We start from the raw sequence: 17,942 nt of genomic DNA, 5'->3' as shown, positions 1-17,942 counted from the left end.
AGCTATAACACGTGTTCAAAGAAAGTTTTTTTATTAACTCTGCCTGTGTATCTTGTTAGTAAATCATTTATAGATGCAACAGGTGTACTTGCTAGTTTAAGTTTGAATTTGCTTTCCATTTGGTTTCCAGAGAAGAAAGCAATGCTTGAGTCTCAGCAATAATGATTAATTCATCATTCATCAAGTCACACATCCCTCAATTTTCTAAGAATTAATGTCAAAACTAGCTAAAACTGCTCATTATGCAAGTTCTGAAGTGCACCTTCTGTAACATTACGTACAGCCCACGACTTACTGTCAGACTCCTTGTTAACCATTAGGTGCACCGGAGCCAACTGATTCTACTTAAACAGGCAAGCAACAATGAGATTAACTGTAGGTTAAGTGACTCAAAATAGCAGCTTTGATCCTCCAAGTGACCAGCAATTTAAATGGTGAGGAGACCAGACAGAAAATAAGCATGGGGTTGAGGGAAACAAAGAGGGGGAAGATAGGAGTGACTTCTGAGAGCTTGAGGGATGGTGTGTGTGTGTTGTACTCTTGAATATTCCTAAATAATTGTTTGTTCTAAGACAGTATTCTCTGACTTTCTTTTAAAATTGTGGAATTCTGAATTGTGAACAGCTTTCACTCAGTAGCTGCAGTTCTTCATTTGAATCTCTCTTTAATACAGCACATGTAATTGAGGCACATCAAATCAGTCATATCCTTAATCTGTAATAAAAAAATAAGCAGTGTTGTGAAATGCGTCATTTCCTAGTATATGTTCTCTCATTGTAACTTCTTGATATAAATTCTGGTGTTGCATTCAGTGATAGGACCTAAAACTGAAAAGGCTGGAATCACTTTTCCATAGTTTTCTCTAAGATGCAGGCTTGTGGTTCACCTGGGTGCTTCAGCAAACTTGACTCTTGCCTGAGCACCAGCTGACTCTTACCACCCTGCCCTTCAGCTGTCTGCACAAGGTGCTGCTTTTCAGCATTTTCAAGACTCAAAAATTCTCTCTCTGACAAGCTCCTCCTTTCTGCAGTTAACAGCTTTTGTATGAACATCAAATGTGAAAAAGCACAATAGAAAAAAAAAAATTGGCTGTTACTAAATAATCAACAGGCAGGCTAGGAATTTGAAGCACATCTTCACATCCTGCTGTTCCCTGTTTTCTGTCCTTTCCATTCTACTTCCATTTGTGTTGATGTTCTACAGCAAAGAAGGGTCAAGGAGCTGGTCTTCCTGAGGAGTAAAAAGTCCCAGACTGTGTAACATCTTGCTTGGTATCCCATGGTCAGATGAAGGATCAGAGCCTCAGTCTCTTACAGAATTCTCACTCAAATTCTCTCAGTCTGAAAAACAGACAGGGTAGAAGAACCTCTGAGGATAGTGTGTTAAAATGAAAATCCAAACCCTTATTATATAGGCCAGAAATCTTACTTTGAATGTATTTTTAGTGTCAAAAACGAAAGCACCCTTTCCTGACCCAAACCAGCAAAATAAAAGAAAAAAAAATCTTTTAAGAAGTAAAATGTTTTTCATTTGGGCACAGGAGACTTCTGGAGAGTCTCCTAACTCACCTTGCAGTCTCCCTGAACATGGTCAGAAACAAACCTCTACAATTTCACATGGAATTAGTTTGACACAAATGAAAAGCTAATGCCAAATAATCATGTACAATGTATCTTCTTTTAGCAGTCAGGGTGGGGTTTCTGGCAGAAAAACTCTTTGCCCTGCTTCTCTGTACTGAGGTTTGGGGAAGGCCAGTTGTGTTCTGATGTGCCCAGCACGGCCGCTGCGGTGCAGTGCTTTGGGGCTGCCTTCCCACCCCGACTCCAAAATGAGCAGCAAGGCACAATGTTTACTTTTCACCCTTTAAAAATTATTTTGGAGTCCTGAGTGATACAGCAAATAAAAAACTCACATGATGGGAGAGGTGAGAGGATTTTTGTTTCTTCACTTCTGCTTTCCGTGTGGATTCAGATCCATTTATGTCCCTCTTCAGCTCCTTCCACTGCTGGGTTCTTCCACCCTGTGTGCTGTCCTCCCTCTGGAGGACTTGGTTGAGGATTTCATGAGAGGGTCATGATGTGATTTCTCACATGGCTGTGGAACAGCACACAGAAAATGATGCAGTCCTGTTGCTTCTTTCTTGTCAGTATACAGCCTTGCCTGTGCATACTCCTGTAAGGAACTCACTCTTTTTCTTGCTGCCTCCAGCAAGGCTTTGATTCAGCCTATACCAACATTAGTCAGGTTGGTGGTTGACATGGGATGAATAATGACATGAAATAATCTAAATTTCCAGTGAAATACAAATTTTCTTCCTTTCCTTGCACATATGTAGGTGCTTTTACTCTCCTTTTCTCTGTCCCTAAAAACAGTCCCTTTGCATTTCTTGTCTTCAATAGCAGTATCTTCTGCTGTATTTAACAACTTGTGAATAGAATTCCTTCAACACAGTATTAATTTATTTTTGTTTTCAGATAACCAAGAGATAATAAATACGATGCCATATTTGCAATACAGGAAAGAACTTGCTCAAGCTGAGGGGAAGCAAGAGAGATTATCCTAAAATTAGTTTCATTATTTCAGGACTAGTAGGTTCTTTGCTTCTCACTGTTCTACTTTTTACTTACTCACTTGGAAGGAATCTTCTTTCCTATTAGCATTTAACCTCTGTACTGTTAATTTAGGGCATAGTTAAGTAGAAGGCAGATTTGGAAAAGCTATACTTTTGTCTGTTGTTTTTGTTCTCTTCTCCCACCTCCCCTTTTTTTCTTGGAGAGGGGTAGATATTCTTAACAACACTGACTTCCATTAAAAAAAAGAGGAATCCCAAGTATCGGTGTAACTGCTGAATAAACCTTTATTGGGGGAAGGACAAAGAAAGCAAAGGTTCTGTGCAGCACATTAAAATGGCTGTATAGTAGTATTGTTGGAAACATTCTTCTTCTGCTGCGTAGTCTTTCAAAAAATATATGAAATCCAAAGGCCTTACTAGCCTGGGAGTAGAGCAGTAAAATACATAGGATATAGCAGTGCTTCTTCACATATTGCAAGAGCTGTGGCAAGTATTTGACATATATATTTGTTCGCTTGGGATGGCATTGGTTTTCTTCTCCATGTAAACTATTTTTTTTTAGTCTCCAGGGTTTACTCACAGCTTTGTATCTTATCTTTGTTCTGTTTCCCACATAACTCAGGAACAGCAAACAATTCATTTAAATTATGTAATGTGCTCCCTATTCCTGAATATTTTATGTGTCCTTAAAGTATGCTCTACTTTCTTCTGTGTTTCCCCCCTCCCTTTAATGCATTTTTAATAGTTTTTTATTGCTGATCAAATAAATGGATAGGGGAGAGATAAGATCAACTTCATTTTAAGACTGTATATCCTTCTTTTGGAAAAACGAAAAGCATTAAATATCTCAGAACTCATCTCTGCACAGATCTCCTTTTCCCTCAGCTCCCTTAATTCTTGGTGTATTTATATCTGTGTATTTTTTCCTGGAGGAAGATAGAAAAGGACTAAGGAGGAGTTGCTGTGGGGTGCAGTATGGACCCAGCAGGTTAGTTTGTTTCTTGATCAGTCCCAGAAATTTTCTAGTGATTTGCAACTAATAACTTGCTTAAGCTCAGGATACTTATAAATATCCCTGATAATTAAAATACATGTAGGTGTGCCCTATACAGATATATGTATAAAGACGTATATATGAATATATATTTAAAAAGTGTTAGATAGTCCAGACAGCTTCTGAGTGAACACTCTTCTGTGAATTGCTTTCTTAGTGTCATCATTGGATTTAAAAAAAATGAATAGGTAAAATACTTTTTAACTGTTGTTATCAAAACCAGTACAAGTCCTCAGTTTTTGTTGTCTGGTTTACTCTCAGAATTTTTCAATGCCGTGAGCTGTTTCAGAGGCTGTGTGTGGTTGTACTGAAAAGCAAAGAGCAGAGGCTGCATATCTAAAATGAGAATCAAAAGGAAAGAAAACATTTATCTGCCTAGAAATACGTGTTAAGGTTTTTTAGCATAGGTAGTAATTTACAGTGCAACAACTGGGCATATTCTGGATTCCTCGTTAGCCTCTTCTTTCAGGATTTCTTTGACAGATGGCACTCACAGATGGACATAACATTCTTAAGGAGCTTACTCTTTCTACTCCCTTACCCACCAATAACTCATGATACTATTAGAAATCTAAAAGCTTTGACATGAATTAGCCTTACTTAGCAGACTTTAATTTTTTAATCTTTAGAATACGCTGCAGGGTAGTAGTGCTTGTGGAGTTCTTAATCTGTTTACTTAAGTTCTTAGAAGCCAAAATGGAATTTCAGTAAAGTTGACATGGCAAATTATGGCAAATATACAGTCATTTTATTGCTTTTCAAATTGTTAGGATAGTATTTTTTATTCTTATCTTCTGGAGGAAAAATATAGAATGATACAAAAGATTACAGTTGGACAACCCAGAAACAGCTCTGTCAACTTAAGTACACAGAGTTTAAGCCATTTTCTTGGTGTTCCATTGTAACTACATTGAAATCTGAAGTGAATAAACTTCATATTTAAAGTTGGCTGCTCAATGAAGCTTGTTTCTACCACCATCAGCTTAAATTAGTTTGGTTTTTAGTATTTCAAAGTATCATCTAATAGGGTGCCTCAAAAAGAGAGCAAACCGTGCACAAGATATTTGAATGCACTTCTGTGATAGTTACTTGTTTGTCATGTACTTGGTGTCGTTTCTCAATATTCATACTACTTTGGGCTTGAAGGCCATTATTCTTTCCAATGTTGACTCAAATGGCAGTTTTCCCTGATGAATGTTGTTGGTGTGGAGTTTCTGTTGAGGAATGTGAAACTATAAGCACAGTGATCAGATCCAAAAAAAGCATTGTGACAGCTGGGCAGGTTAGAGAGGCGAAAATAGTGAGTGCCCTCAGCCAGGTCCTCTGCTGCATGTATTTGTAGCTTATTAGAGAAGTAGAAGAACACCAGATGGAGAGAGGAACATGAACTCAGTTTTTTTGTTTTGTTTACTAAGTGCTGTGTAAATTAAAGGTGCCCAACTCTTCCTTCACAAATAATACATAGCCTACCATGGCACAACTTCTGGTTCATGGCCTGTTTTTAAGTGTGTTCTTCTACTTTAGGGCCCCTTGCTAGGTGAGCAATCCACTCCCTGCCATCCCATTTTTCCCAGGGGCTCCTTCATTTCAGGTTGCTTCAGTATTTTCGGTATAGGCACAATTAGTCACATAAGGATCTAATTCAAACACCTATTTTGAATCTTTCTGCGTGCAGGTAGTTGGGTTCTGAAGAGGCATCTATAAGTGAACAGCCCTAATGTAAATAATTTTCTTCTGCATGTGTTGAAGTGCTCTGTTCTAGGGAGTTCCTGAGAATGGTCTTTCATAATAAGAAAAAAGCATGCATGTAGTTACTGCAAATTAAAAAAACAATTTAGGTCATGAAAGCATGGTGAGAAAAGTAATCTATGCACTGGAATAAGTAGTCCAGGCCTGAATAATGCCTCGTTTGAATCTTCAGCAATTTCCTTATATATTTTGCCACCTAAAAGTCTTTCTATAAACCTTGCTTTGCTCCTGGCTGTTTTATATATATATGCATACATATGTGTGTGCTGAAGCCATTCTTATGAGGAGATGAGTCTCCTCTGATAGCCAAGGCTTTTTACACAGAGAAAACCTGTGTGACAGAGCAGTGGTGTGGAGGGCTGCTCATGGAGTGGTGTCTGATGGCTTCAGGCCAAGCTTGCCAGCACTTATTATCCTAACAGTGTAAGCAATGTCAGAGACTAACCTTGATTGCTGAGCATTTTGGGATAAATAGGGGCTTTCTGTTAGTCAGACTTTAGATCAGGGGAAAGGAAGCTTTTAATTTTAACAAATTTTGAAAGCCTGATTGTTACTAAATGTCAAGATACAATCAAGACAATTTTGTGGTTTTACCTGTCATATCCCTGCAGAGTTGAGAGACAAGAGAGAGGGACTTTGCCAATTTTTGTTTTATGAACTGCAGTTTCCAGTGCAAAAATGGGCATGTTCTTAGTGCTAAGGCTAAAGATACTTTCCGTCTTGAGCCACAAGAACTCAGAAGTAGGCTGCTACAGCTGAACGGGTAGTACTTTGGTGTTACTGCATTTCAGCATTAGGTTTGAGGAGCTTTGGTACAATGTAACCAGAAGGCTATTATGAAATCAAATTGAAAGGGCAGCTTTAGTCATAATTTCAGAATTGCAGGATGGGTAAGGTTGAAAGGGACCTCTTTTGATCAGGTAGTCTAACCCTCCTTCTCAGAACAGGGTCACTGAGAGCAGATTCCCAGGACGCATTTCCCGTTGGATTTTTTGAGTAGTCCTTTCCAATTAACCATAATTCCGGACTTTGATCACTGAACGGCACAGTACCTCCAGAGCTTTACAATACTGTGCTGTAATTATGTTACAACTTGTTTCATGTAAGAATATTTACCTAATTCCCCAAGTGTTGTCTCCTTGATTTTTACAAATTGCATTCGGTTAGTAGCAATTTTTACTAATTTCCTGTGGTGGTTTTCAGACTTCTCAAACCAAGTATTTGTTTTTCAAATCGGTTTTTGTTTTTGAAAAAGAAATAGGTAAAAACATTTCTGTTTTGTTCCTCCCATCTTATATTTGCACGTCTTTCAAAACTTTTATGCTTGTACCGCAATCTTTTGTAGCAGGAGAGACCATCATAAATAGCTATTAAAAACTATTAAAATTACCCAAAAAAGAAATATAGTACAAGGCTCTCATATTTTCATGCATGAAATTTTACTCAATAATACTATTCTGTTCAAGATCAATGCATTATTAAACATTCAAATGTTCAATACTTAGTGTGCCCAATTTTATATTTGAGTCCTTACAAGTTTTTTTTGTCTAATACAGTAACTCAGCTACAAGCCAACCCTGAGGAAAGTTAAACTTCTATATTCTTGATCCACTCTAAGAGGCCAGCTAACTTGGATTTGGGTTTTTAAATTTGTTTTTAGCAGTTCCTATGTCAAACTATTTCAATTAACTTCCATTTTTTAATTTGAACTTTTACAAGTTTCAGAATGCATTGGTCTTCCTCTTACACGCTTGATTGTTTGACATAAGGAATTGTCTTTCTGATAATGTCTACCACACGTTTATTCTTATTTCATTGGTGTTTAAAATCACATCTGTAAATCAGCCTTGTAAGGTACCAGATTTACAATGGTTATCAAATAGCACAGTGTGTTCTTGGTTTTAGTCTGTAAAGCTGACAAGGCAGTAGAAATAACTCCTAGACAACCACAAGTGACTTTGCCCTGACATCTCTTTAAAACGCTACATGAGGGGCCTAACCTGCATGTGAGGGTTTTTTCCATAGATATCTGGTTCTGTCAGCTGATTAGCATTTTAGATGAAGACAGTAGCTATGGGGAGTATGTAGCTGCCAAGCATTTCTCCAAAAGAATTTTTCAAATCACCCCTTTTTTACTTATTTTTTTAAAAGAAGGAAAAAAACGGACATAAGCAGGTTTTAAAAATAATTATTCTTGGTTTGCAGCTGTTATCGTGTTTGAGATATCCATTACTTGGAAACAAATACATATGCACAAAGCCCACAGGGAGGCATTTTTCTAAGGCAAATTAATTCTAGGATATTATAATATGATGTGGTGGAGCATATATTTATAAGCCAGTAACTACACTGTTCAAGTGTTCAGGAATGAATATGAGTGCCTGAACAAACTCAAGATATATATGTGTTGGCTGATGTACTCATTCCCTGTTGCTTGTTATTATTTCCTTTATTAGCATTTGAAATTCATAAAGAACATTGGATACCATAAGGTAAATACTGTGTTGTGTCCAGAATACTTGTCTGTGTGGCAGAAATTAAAGACTGTGGAGCGAAGGACTGGGAGAGGACTTGGAGAGGTCAGCTAATACTTTTCTTGGGCTGCAAGGCAAGATCAAACTGTAGCTAAACCAGTCTTGACAGACGTTTGTCTAACTGGTTTTAAAAGAAAAGTGATGGAGATGGTGACACTTCCTGAAGCAATTTGTTCTAGTGTCCTATTGTCATTATTATGGGAGTGTTTTCTCATGTTTCATGTGAGTATCTTTCATTGGTACTTAAATTCCACACTCAGTGTGGGAGAGAATTAATCTATTTTGCATTTTATACTCGTGTCTGTGGTGCAGATTCTTCGTAGGAAAAGAGAATGTAATGTAATTACCTTATTTTTAGTGAAAACCAGAATTATTTCTCTCAATCTGGTCAGGGACTTAAAAAAGTATACTTTGGCAGAAAATATGGTCTGGAACTAAGTTAGTTTGGAAGTATCTGATTCTGTAGGTGCTGTAATAAATGTACTGCATGCAGTACATGGAACCTTGAATTCTGTATTGTTTTACATTTAGTTTTGTGATATTACTAAGAATAAAACTTGGTTAGGATGTGTGACAGTACAAATACAAAATTGTCCACACTGATCAATAAATAATGACTATATCACACATCTAGAACCTTTATTGTTGTGGTTTGGTTGATGTTTCAAACTAATTGATGAGAGTCTGTCCATTGAATGTAATGAGATTTAGAGGAATCTCCTGCTGCTTAGACGAGATTCTTTTAGCAGAGGTGAATTACTGGGTGTTCCTGGAACAGCACATACATAATAATTTATTATCAAGAGTTAAAGAGAAAACAAGGGAGTTTTACACTATTAAGATACTGTTTAAAAAAATTATAAAATAAGGTTGATTACAGCATTTATGTTTTCCCTGTAGTTGTTCTTATTAAGGCTTAGATTCTGAAGTGTTCAGGCTTTGGCTATTTCTATTAACTTCAGGGCTATATGCAAGACTACTACATCTTTTTTGGTTGTAAGCTTTAGTTTGTCAGCTTTACATGAAGCAGGTTTTGTTTAGTATACAAACATGCTGCAATGGTTTGGGTGCTATATAAATAATAAGGCTGAGATCAAAGTTATTTAAATGATTTTGGTTTCAATCGAAATACGCTCTTTTTGGATTTCACCCAAAAATGAAGGAGTGTCTGTTTAGGAGGAGGCACAGTAGAGTCTTGATAAGAGGCACGGTTAATGAGGTACAACATATTCCAGTTTTCTCATGCTGCTATCTTGTGCAGCCTATCTTGTTGGGATTACTAAAGAATAACTGCCGACTGTCCAAATCTAATTTGGCTCAGTGCACAGTGGTCTTTCTGCCAGATGGAGCCTATTTCCAGTTTTGCTCATCAGAATTCAGATAAACTGTAGTTGGCAGAATATGGCAATGCTGACTTTGATATAACCCAGTCCACTGTAATGGAAAATAGAAATAACCTGCTGGACATCAATGTCCATACATTTGATTGTGGAAAAAGGCATTATTTGACCAGCACTCTTGGTGTAAGTTCGCCACTTGTTTCGCTCTGCGTACCTAAAGCAAGCTGTCAGTAGAGCATCACTGAATACCTTAATAAAAACTTCACAGGCACCAAATTTTCTCATTTCATTGGAGTGCTGCCAAAACCAAATGTCTTCGTTTTTAATCATGGATGCAGCATTTCTTTGTGAGAGAGGTATATGGAAGGAAAGTCTGCCTGAAACAACAGAAGGGAGTGAAATAAGCAGTTTGCCAAACTTCTGTCCTGACAAGGGATAATCCTGTGTTCTAAGGGAATTTTGGATAAAAAGTCCAGGCATTCTGGCAGTGAAGTCTTGGTTGTGGTTTTTTTTTAAAGTAGGTAACTTGGCAAAGGATGGCATTTCTTGTTGTAAGAGTGAATAACTATAATCACTGATGTCTGCTTTTAACCTTTTGATTTATACTTTTGGGGAATGCTGTTGCATGTACAGTGACAAAATAAAGTGCTGTGAAATCTTTAATTTGTAATAAGCTATCTGGATCAGTTTCTCTGTGCCAACAGTTGCACCTGAAACTGATTTATTTTTCTCAAATGCTGGTATTTTAATTTGCATTGGTAGCATTAAAAAATACTGTTCATGTGGAGTTTTCACGGAAAAATAATTTAATGTAAGCTGTTCACTTTCTTCCTTGCTATTCAAGAATAGCATGTCTTGGGGGCATGTGACCTGTTTAGGAAAATTAATTGATTTCCATGCTTTTCTAATGTTAGCATTAGAAATAAAAAATTGTTTTCCAGATTATCTCTTTTCTATCTACTGGGCTCAGATAAAGTGGTAGTTCAGCTATCAAATTGCTCCTTTGATTTCAGACAGGCCTATTTCTTTATTCAGGCTCAGCTCGTTTTGTGGTCGTTGCATTTAGAACAGTGTGAGTCCCTTTATTGTCATTTCAGTTCTGCTGGTTCTTTAAGAGCTCAGCTGTGTATGCAAGGACAGTCCATCAGCATCTGAAATGGTTATTCCTAGGAGGACATGTCGGACATATTGAGAGGTTCCCACTTGCACCATCTGGCCACTTTTGTTGATCTTGCAGAGAAGAACTTGCTTTTTCCTCCGTTTCTGTCTGATCATTTATGTTTTGAAAGAAAAAATAATAATACAGATGAATAACTAAAACAAGTAAATTCTGCATCATAACTGTACAGTTACCACGAAGAAGAGGGATCCCTACTGGTCACAAAATCTTTAATGCCACTTAAATTTAGAAAATACAAGCCTGTGGGTTGACCCATTGGCACAATCTTTGGTAGCATTTGACACGACTGCTGCTCAGTCATTCTGGTACAGTTTTAAACAAATGCGTCCCTCTATTTTTGATGCGTCTTCCAATCTGTTTGTCTGGTCCCCTCCTCCATGAAGCTGCCCTTGAAACAAAATTAAGTTAAGATTCTTCTGAAATCTGCTGCTTCCTGTTCTGTAGACCTGAGGAACTTCCTGTGGTCTTGCAAATAACAGAATTACATTGATCCAGTGATTCAAGGAATGACAGAGATGAACCTCAGGAACCCATACACTTTGAAACCATAAGATGATCAGATAATTCAAGTTGTAAGGAACTTAAGGGAGTTTTCTAGTCCAAATTTCAATATGCAAGACCTCATGATTCCTTAAGTTTCCTTTAGTATCAAAAATGAATCCGGGGGAAAAAACCACATTCACGTGTATTAAAAATTCTTTTTTAGTTTATTTTACAGCTGGAATGTGCTATGGATTTAGCATGTCTCAGAGGGAATACTTTTTCTTGAGTCTTACTGAACAAATGAAATTCTACTCTGGCTCATTAACAGAGGAATCAAAATAAATGGCAATAATCCAGGTATCTGCTGTAGTCCTATTTCAGAATGTTGTTTATATTAACACAGTTAGTATGTAAAATGTTTGGGTTTTAATTACAGCTTAAGAAAGCAAACGGTTTTAAAGAGAGGTGAGTGAAGTCATCTAGGTAAACATGCCCATCTGAAGAACAGCTCCCCAAATAAAACCAAGAAGCATTATAAGGAAGGATTCATTAACAAATTTTCGAATTTTTTTCATTAGCCTTCACACTTTTTTCAGTGCAAGTGAAGTATTCCGTATTACACACTGTTTACTCCTATTGCCTTCTCCAGAAAACAGCAGCAAAGCTGCTGTGCAGTGCTGATTTTCTCCTTCAGTCAAGGCCAACAAAGCTCAGAAAAGTAGAAGTTGCTCCTGGATACTCTGTTGGGGTTAAAGTTTAAATGGACATATGTGTTTCTAGAGAAGTTTATTTGGTCCAGATTTCCAGTTCCTTTGATGCTGTTAAATCACTCATTGGGGGAAAAAAAAGTTTCTTTGAGTATGCTGGGTACTTGGCTTCCCTTAATTCAGTGTAGAGCATATTTGAAGAATTTGTTCTAGCTTGGCTTGTGCCAGGTCCAGCTCTGGCAACCTGCACGCCTGGCACACTGGGCTTCCTACAGGAGCTGCTGTCAGAGTAGGGCTGAACTGCCTGGGACTTGATCGAACTCAGGGTCTCCAGAGGGCACAGTGGTGCCAGAGCCGTTTCCCCAATTCAATACTTGTTCCCACTATAAATCTGGCTCATAAATACCTTTCAAATGCTTATTCTTCTTGAAAGTGAATTAGTATTTCGTATTCCAAGTGAGCAGACCTTTTTCTTTTATTGCAGTGAACTAATCACAGAGTTACTAGGGTATTTGGGCTCCACAGCCTTCTAGCCAGATGATATTAGCTGCTTGACTGAGCACCATGGTTCTTGTTGAGTGATGTTTAAATGGTCTGCCCACAATCACCTAGTAACTCTTATCTACAGAGATTCAGCCCAGTGGTCTATTCACTAAGCCATATAACTTTTCATTATTTGCTCATTACTTTTGCCAGATTTTAGCTACTTGGTCTGGAATTTTCCTTCCTTAGTATTTGCCTGAAGCAGTAAGTGTTCCTCTTTCCAGAAACAAGACCAAGAAACAAGGATTAGTCTTCCTATATAGATTTTTAATTAATAGAATAATTCTTACAAAACCAAAGAGAAAATCTTCTGCTGTGGGATGTGGAGACTTGAAATTCAGGACAGAATCCAATCTGCCTTGAGTCATGGATATATTTTTATTCCTCTGCTCCCCACCTAGATATTTTCAGGTTATAATTTTTCCCTCAATATTCCAGTTGTTACGAGTTCCAAACAACCATGTGCAGAGTTTGATCCCTAACTACTTTGCAGTTTTCTTGTGCTGTAGCTTTGCACTGTTTCAGAGCTGTAATACTGAAGGAATTTGGGGAGATGCTGATAAATAGACATTAGAGACAGTATGGAGTGTCTCTATTACTGATAGTTCTCTTCCATTTGGTGCCAAAGAAGATTACTATGCAAATTGGACAAAAACTAGATATGAGGAAAGAGGATAGTTGTCCTGGATCACAGGAATGGGAAGCCAGTGGGAATAGGACTGTGAGTAAATAGTGACTGCTGAGAACTGAAATGGGAGAAAATAAAAGATTAGTTAAATTTGAACAAGCAGGGAGATGAGGACTTGGGAGTGAAGAAGCTGAGAGAGAAAGAAGGAAGTAGAAGGGGAGGAAATTTGGGGTTGATAGGCTGCGGAGGATTGGACATCTCAACTTCTGAGGTGAGTCTAGGAGAGAGAGGAATAAAAATGCAGTTGAGATGGAAGTAGAAGGAAGCAGTCCATACAGTGAAGAAACTGAGATAAGCTGGTGAAGGTGGAGTGAATGTGAAGAGAGAATACCATATTCTCTTTAGGACAGGAGATAGATTGGTTCTGATCACTAAAGACAGTAAACAAACATCATTCAAAACTAAACCTAGAACAAAACTCATCATTCTAATGCAATCTAACAACTGCAGGCTCAGTAGAGATGCATGGTTTATGACATTATTTTTTCCCATAATCACTACCTTCACACTCTTCAGTTACACTGGCAATAATTACTCCTGTTCTTTGTTCGCCTCTGGGGCTCATAATTTTCTTTCCCTTTGCTTATAGCCTACTCTGCTGTGCAGGTGCCAGCAATTCTTGTCTTTCAAACTGTCTTTTATTAATGTAGTTCACAATTCAGAACAGTTGTTCATAACCCATAGCTTCTGTTACAAGAGCTGAAAAGAATTTGTATTTATTAAGTTGGTCTTTTCTTTTTTCCTTAACTAAAAATTGTTCTTATGAAATTATTACTGAGCATTACAAATGCCACTCTGCAAGAAATTGTTCCTCTGAGTGCATTCACTGTTTGCAGGTTTGGTTTTGCACAGTGTTGACAACACAATGAGATTTTTCATGTTTTCTGCTGTTTTGTGAGATTGAATGGGAGATGTTGAGATGATGATGATGATGATTATTAATGTTATTATTATTTCCCTTGGGAATATATTAAAAGATAGAACATGGATAAATAGAGCCTCAAGGGTGACTCATGTTTTTGTTTAGCTTGAACTAGGTCCAGCTTCTAGGAGGAACTGGATTTTAGGTGCATGTTTTTGCAAAGTGTTTTAAACTGAAGTTGTAATTCCAGCAGTCTCAATGGCATGTGTTTGTTTTTATTTAGAAGCTTGTTTAAGGAATGTTTTTGGTGGGTGAATGCAAAACAAACAAAACTATCTCAATCTGGAGGCTGCAATTCTTTGGCATATCCAGTGTCAGCAAAAATCGAGTGGAAGAATGGTCTTAAGAGAATGGACTCGGTTATTTCTCCTGATTTACTTCGTAAAGAATTGTCTTTATGCTCCGTTGCAGGTTGTGAAAGTATGATTTCTTGCAGTGTTTGCTTTCTACTTTGGAAATATTTCTGCATATTTGAAAGGTGCTTTTCAGCATGGGCCTCTGCTTGCTTGTCTTTGAGTAACACAAATTCAGGAAGTACTTTTCTTTCAAACAACGAACGGTTACTGTGTTAATTGTCACTGAGTGTGTGACACTGTGACACCTTTATGCCACAGCTTCTAAAATGTTGTTCAAGGTGTGGTTCTAATTTTTTTCCCATTACAAATTATCAGTAAGCATTGTCTATAACTCAATTTCTACTTGGGGGAAAAAAACCCCAACAAAAACAAAACACCAAAACACAAACAACAATATTTGCTCTCAGGTGCAATGTGAACATTTTAGCTTATGAATATTTTGAGATTTGTCTGCCAAGAAATCGGTGACATTCGTTTTATAAGTAGTTTGAGGAATGAAGCAAAGTCAGGAATCACTCATTTTGTGTTCTTATATCTTGTGTTCTTATATCACATGTTTGTGTTCTTATATCTTGTAAATGTTAACTGAGAAAATATTCGTAGACCTTTATTTATGCAGTCATAACTTATGAATATAATAGATAAGGATAACATAAGAATCTAATAATGTCATATGTTTTTAAAATGTAGCTTATGTATATTTCTAAGACCTATACTTAACAGAAAAGAAATTTCAACATTTGAACCTAATTTATAAGTTGAACAAGAATTACCCCTCTGGTAACTGAGAGAACATAGATGCTTTTTCATCCTACTCATCTGCACAGTGGGAACATACACTCTACCTGTATTTCAGTACACTTAGGAAAAACCTGGGACAAAAAAAAGGTCAAGTTTACAATATAAGGAGTATTTTATTATGTTGCCTGCTTAGAAGGATATTTCCATCTGCATCATGACCTGAATGAGGCAGCCAGAGTTTGGCAAGCAGAGCTGCAGTAGTGCGTACAACGATCATTTCAGCAGAAGTATGACAGATGCACAGAGTGAACCGAGATGCACGTGAGAGAAGAATGTCAGTGAAAGACAGTAAATCTAAAAATGTGTTAACTGTTTCAGGATTTCATTGGCCTTTGTTCTGTTGTAAAATCTAGGGGTTGTTTTCCAGCTCTAGTATAAGCGTGCATCTTCCACTTGAGACCGCTTTACTAAAATTCTTCAGATGATTTACAAGTTTTATATACAAAAGCTCAGAGCAAGCAAGATTCTCCTGTCTACCCTTGAGACATGAGAGGAATTTAACTACACAATTCTTAGTAAAATTAAGAAGCATTGTATGATTTGATTGATCTACAGCCCCTGTCATGAAATGTCCCTAGTGCAAATTTCACCATATCACGAGTGACTGTCTTCTATGTACTGATGGGTTGCAGGTTTTGAATGAAAAGACCCTTGCAGAGTTGATTCTTGGAATACATCTTATGCAATACATTTTTGTACTAATTCTGAAATTGGTTTAATTGCAGGGATATAAAACCAGACAACATCTTGATGGATATGAATGGACATATTCGATTAGCAGATTTTGGTTCTTGTCTGAAGCTGATGGAAGATGGAACGGTAAATTAGAAAGAATGATTCATTCCTAAATATTTTTGCTTCAGTCCTTTGGTAGCCACAAAATGCATGCTAATAAAGGGGAAAAGTGCCTTATGTCAAATGAAATGGAACTGTAAATGGCATTGGTATGTAACTACCTTTCTTGAAAATACGACTGTAGACTGCTTGGATTTGCAGTATATTAGAAACTTTTTAGATGCATACAGTCAACTCATGAATAAATAAAGAGAAGCTGTGCTGTCAGTGCCAAGTAGGTGTTTATGATCTATGAATCTCTCAGTTTTAAGCTTTGAGCGCTAATCTTTATTGAAAATGTAAGCTTTAGTATGAGCAGGATGAGATACTGGAATGTGATGATGTTCTACTAGTACATTTAAATTTGCACAGTATGCAGTAAGTGTGACTAGAATGTAATTCCAGTATGTTTAATCATGTCCCAGAGGGCTACAAAGCATTTGACCTAATATATGTGATTACCTAATCTGTAATTGCTTACTGGCTCTAATCCTGACAATTGACAGTTTTCTCCTTTATCTATTTTTAAATATTGATAATAGTTTAGCAAAAGTATATTATTGGGATCCCTGTGCATGCAGTGCCTTGGATGCTTAAGTATTTCTTTCTGAATTTAGAAGCTTTTGTTTGTGTTTAGTTGTTTTTGTTACAACGAGAATGCTGGGCTGAATTTATATATAAAGGCACAGTACCACAGTGTCTGTAATGATGAAAGTTGATTTTAATCCTGAACATGTAACTTCTCCAGGTCCAATCCTCAGTGGCAGTTGGAACACCAGACTACATCTCTCCAGAAATCTTGCAGGCCATGGAAGATGGAAAAGGGAAGTATGGGCCCGAGTGTGACTGGTGGTCCCTGGGCGTTTGCATGTATGAAATGCTTTATGGAGAAACGCCCTTTTATGCTGAGTCCTTGGTGGAGACCTATGGGAAAATAATGAACCACAAAGTTAGTGCATTTTCTGTCTGTCTCTAAGCTAATTTTTAATAATGGGGTAACTTGAAGACACATTTAAAAATAAGTTTTTATGTACTAATTATGTTAATGTTCATAAATATAGAACAAAAAATATGTTTCCATGTAGTAAGTTTATGGTTATGGATTGCAGATGGCTTTGCTTTGGGATAAAGCTAAAACGTAAAATCTGGGCTTGGAAACATGGATTTTAATTCACTCTGTGGAGTCAATCTTGGCTACATTGCTTCAATCCTGTTGTGTTACTTTCTTCTGGTGAACCCATTCCTTGGCTTATGCAGAAAATTCTGAAATGTTCTTCCACATGGAGGTAGCTGTAGAATTCAACAGCTGTAGTGTAAGAGAAATTTAAATAAAGAAGAAAAACTAGAAGACAAAAAAATTTTAATAGTTTCTATCCTTAGCAGAAGTCTTTTCCTTGAAACCTTAGTGCATGTATTTCAGAGCTGGAGTATTTGCACATTTCTTTTTCTACATAATGATTTTCACTAAGAAGTTAGTTTTTCCAAGTTTTTCGTGGTAATAAACTATTTCCTCTTGTTTTAATCTTTAAGGAGAGGTTTCAGTTTCCTGCTCAAGTGACAGATGTCTCTGAAAGTGCAAAGGACCTCATCCGAAGGCTCATTTGTAGCAGGGAGCATCGACTTGGACAAAATGGAATAGAAGACTTTAAGAACCATCCATTTTTTGCTGGGATTGATTGGGACAACATTAGGAACTGTGAGGCACCTTACATCCCAGAAGTCAGCAGCCCTACTGATACATCAAACTTTGATGTGGATGATGATTGCTTAAAAAACTCTGTAAGTATACAATTAACATTTTGATGAATCAGCCTTTGCAGCATACTTTGTAACGAAATGGACGTAAAAGGCAGTTTATTTCATGTGTTCTGCATAAATAGCAATTAGGTGCTGCTTTGAAGAACTGTGAAGGGAATACTTTCATAGTTTGAAGGCTGGTCTTCCAAACTCAGTCACGTAAGGATAACTTTTGTAAATTCATTGTAGCTTTACATGTCTTCAGCTAATGTACATCTGTTGCAGTGACAAGTTTAGTGTCCCTGTCTTATAAAGAATAATAGATTTACATGCAGATGGTCTACAAGACTGTTTCTAGCAGAGCATTGTTAAGACTCAGTGTAAGTTTGCATATTGCATTTTACTGTATTTTATTGCTCTACTCTAATTGCTCGTATCGGTG

The 17,942-nt window shown here is 37.1% G+C and overlaps 1 protein-coding gene across 14 annotated transcripts in view; it reads left to right on the top strand.

Annotated features, from left to right (window-relative positions):
- Positions 1-17,942, top strand: part of CDC42BPA (CDC42 binding protein kinase alpha) — a 185,784-nt gene that overhangs the window by 88,720 nt on the left and 79,122 nt on the right. For all 14 annotated transcript variants that reach the window (XM_042051584.1, XM_042051582.1, XM_042051581.1 and 11 more), the window contains exons 7-9: positions 15,655-15,748; positions 16,512-16,712; positions 17,294-17,542. In XM_042051584.1, coding sequence (XP_041907518.1) covers positions 15,655-15,748; positions 16,512-16,712; positions 17,294-17,542 — 544 coding nt within the window. The remainder of the gene's footprint in view (positions 1-15,654; positions 15,749-16,511; positions 16,713-17,293; positions 17,543-17,942) is intronic.

This window comes from Corvus kubaryi, unplaced genomic scaffold (genome assembly GCF_017639235.1).
Source record: "Corvus kubaryi isolate FWS band 111438036 unplaced genomic scaffold, C.kubaryi_AGA036_p1.0 76, whole genome shotgun sequence".
Taxonomy (NCBI): domain Eukaryota; kingdom Metazoa; phylum Chordata; class Aves; order Passeriformes; family Corvidae; genus Corvus; species Corvus kubaryi.
Note: the sequence above shows the minus strand (reverse complement) of the source record. Positions and strands in the feature narration are given on the sequence as shown.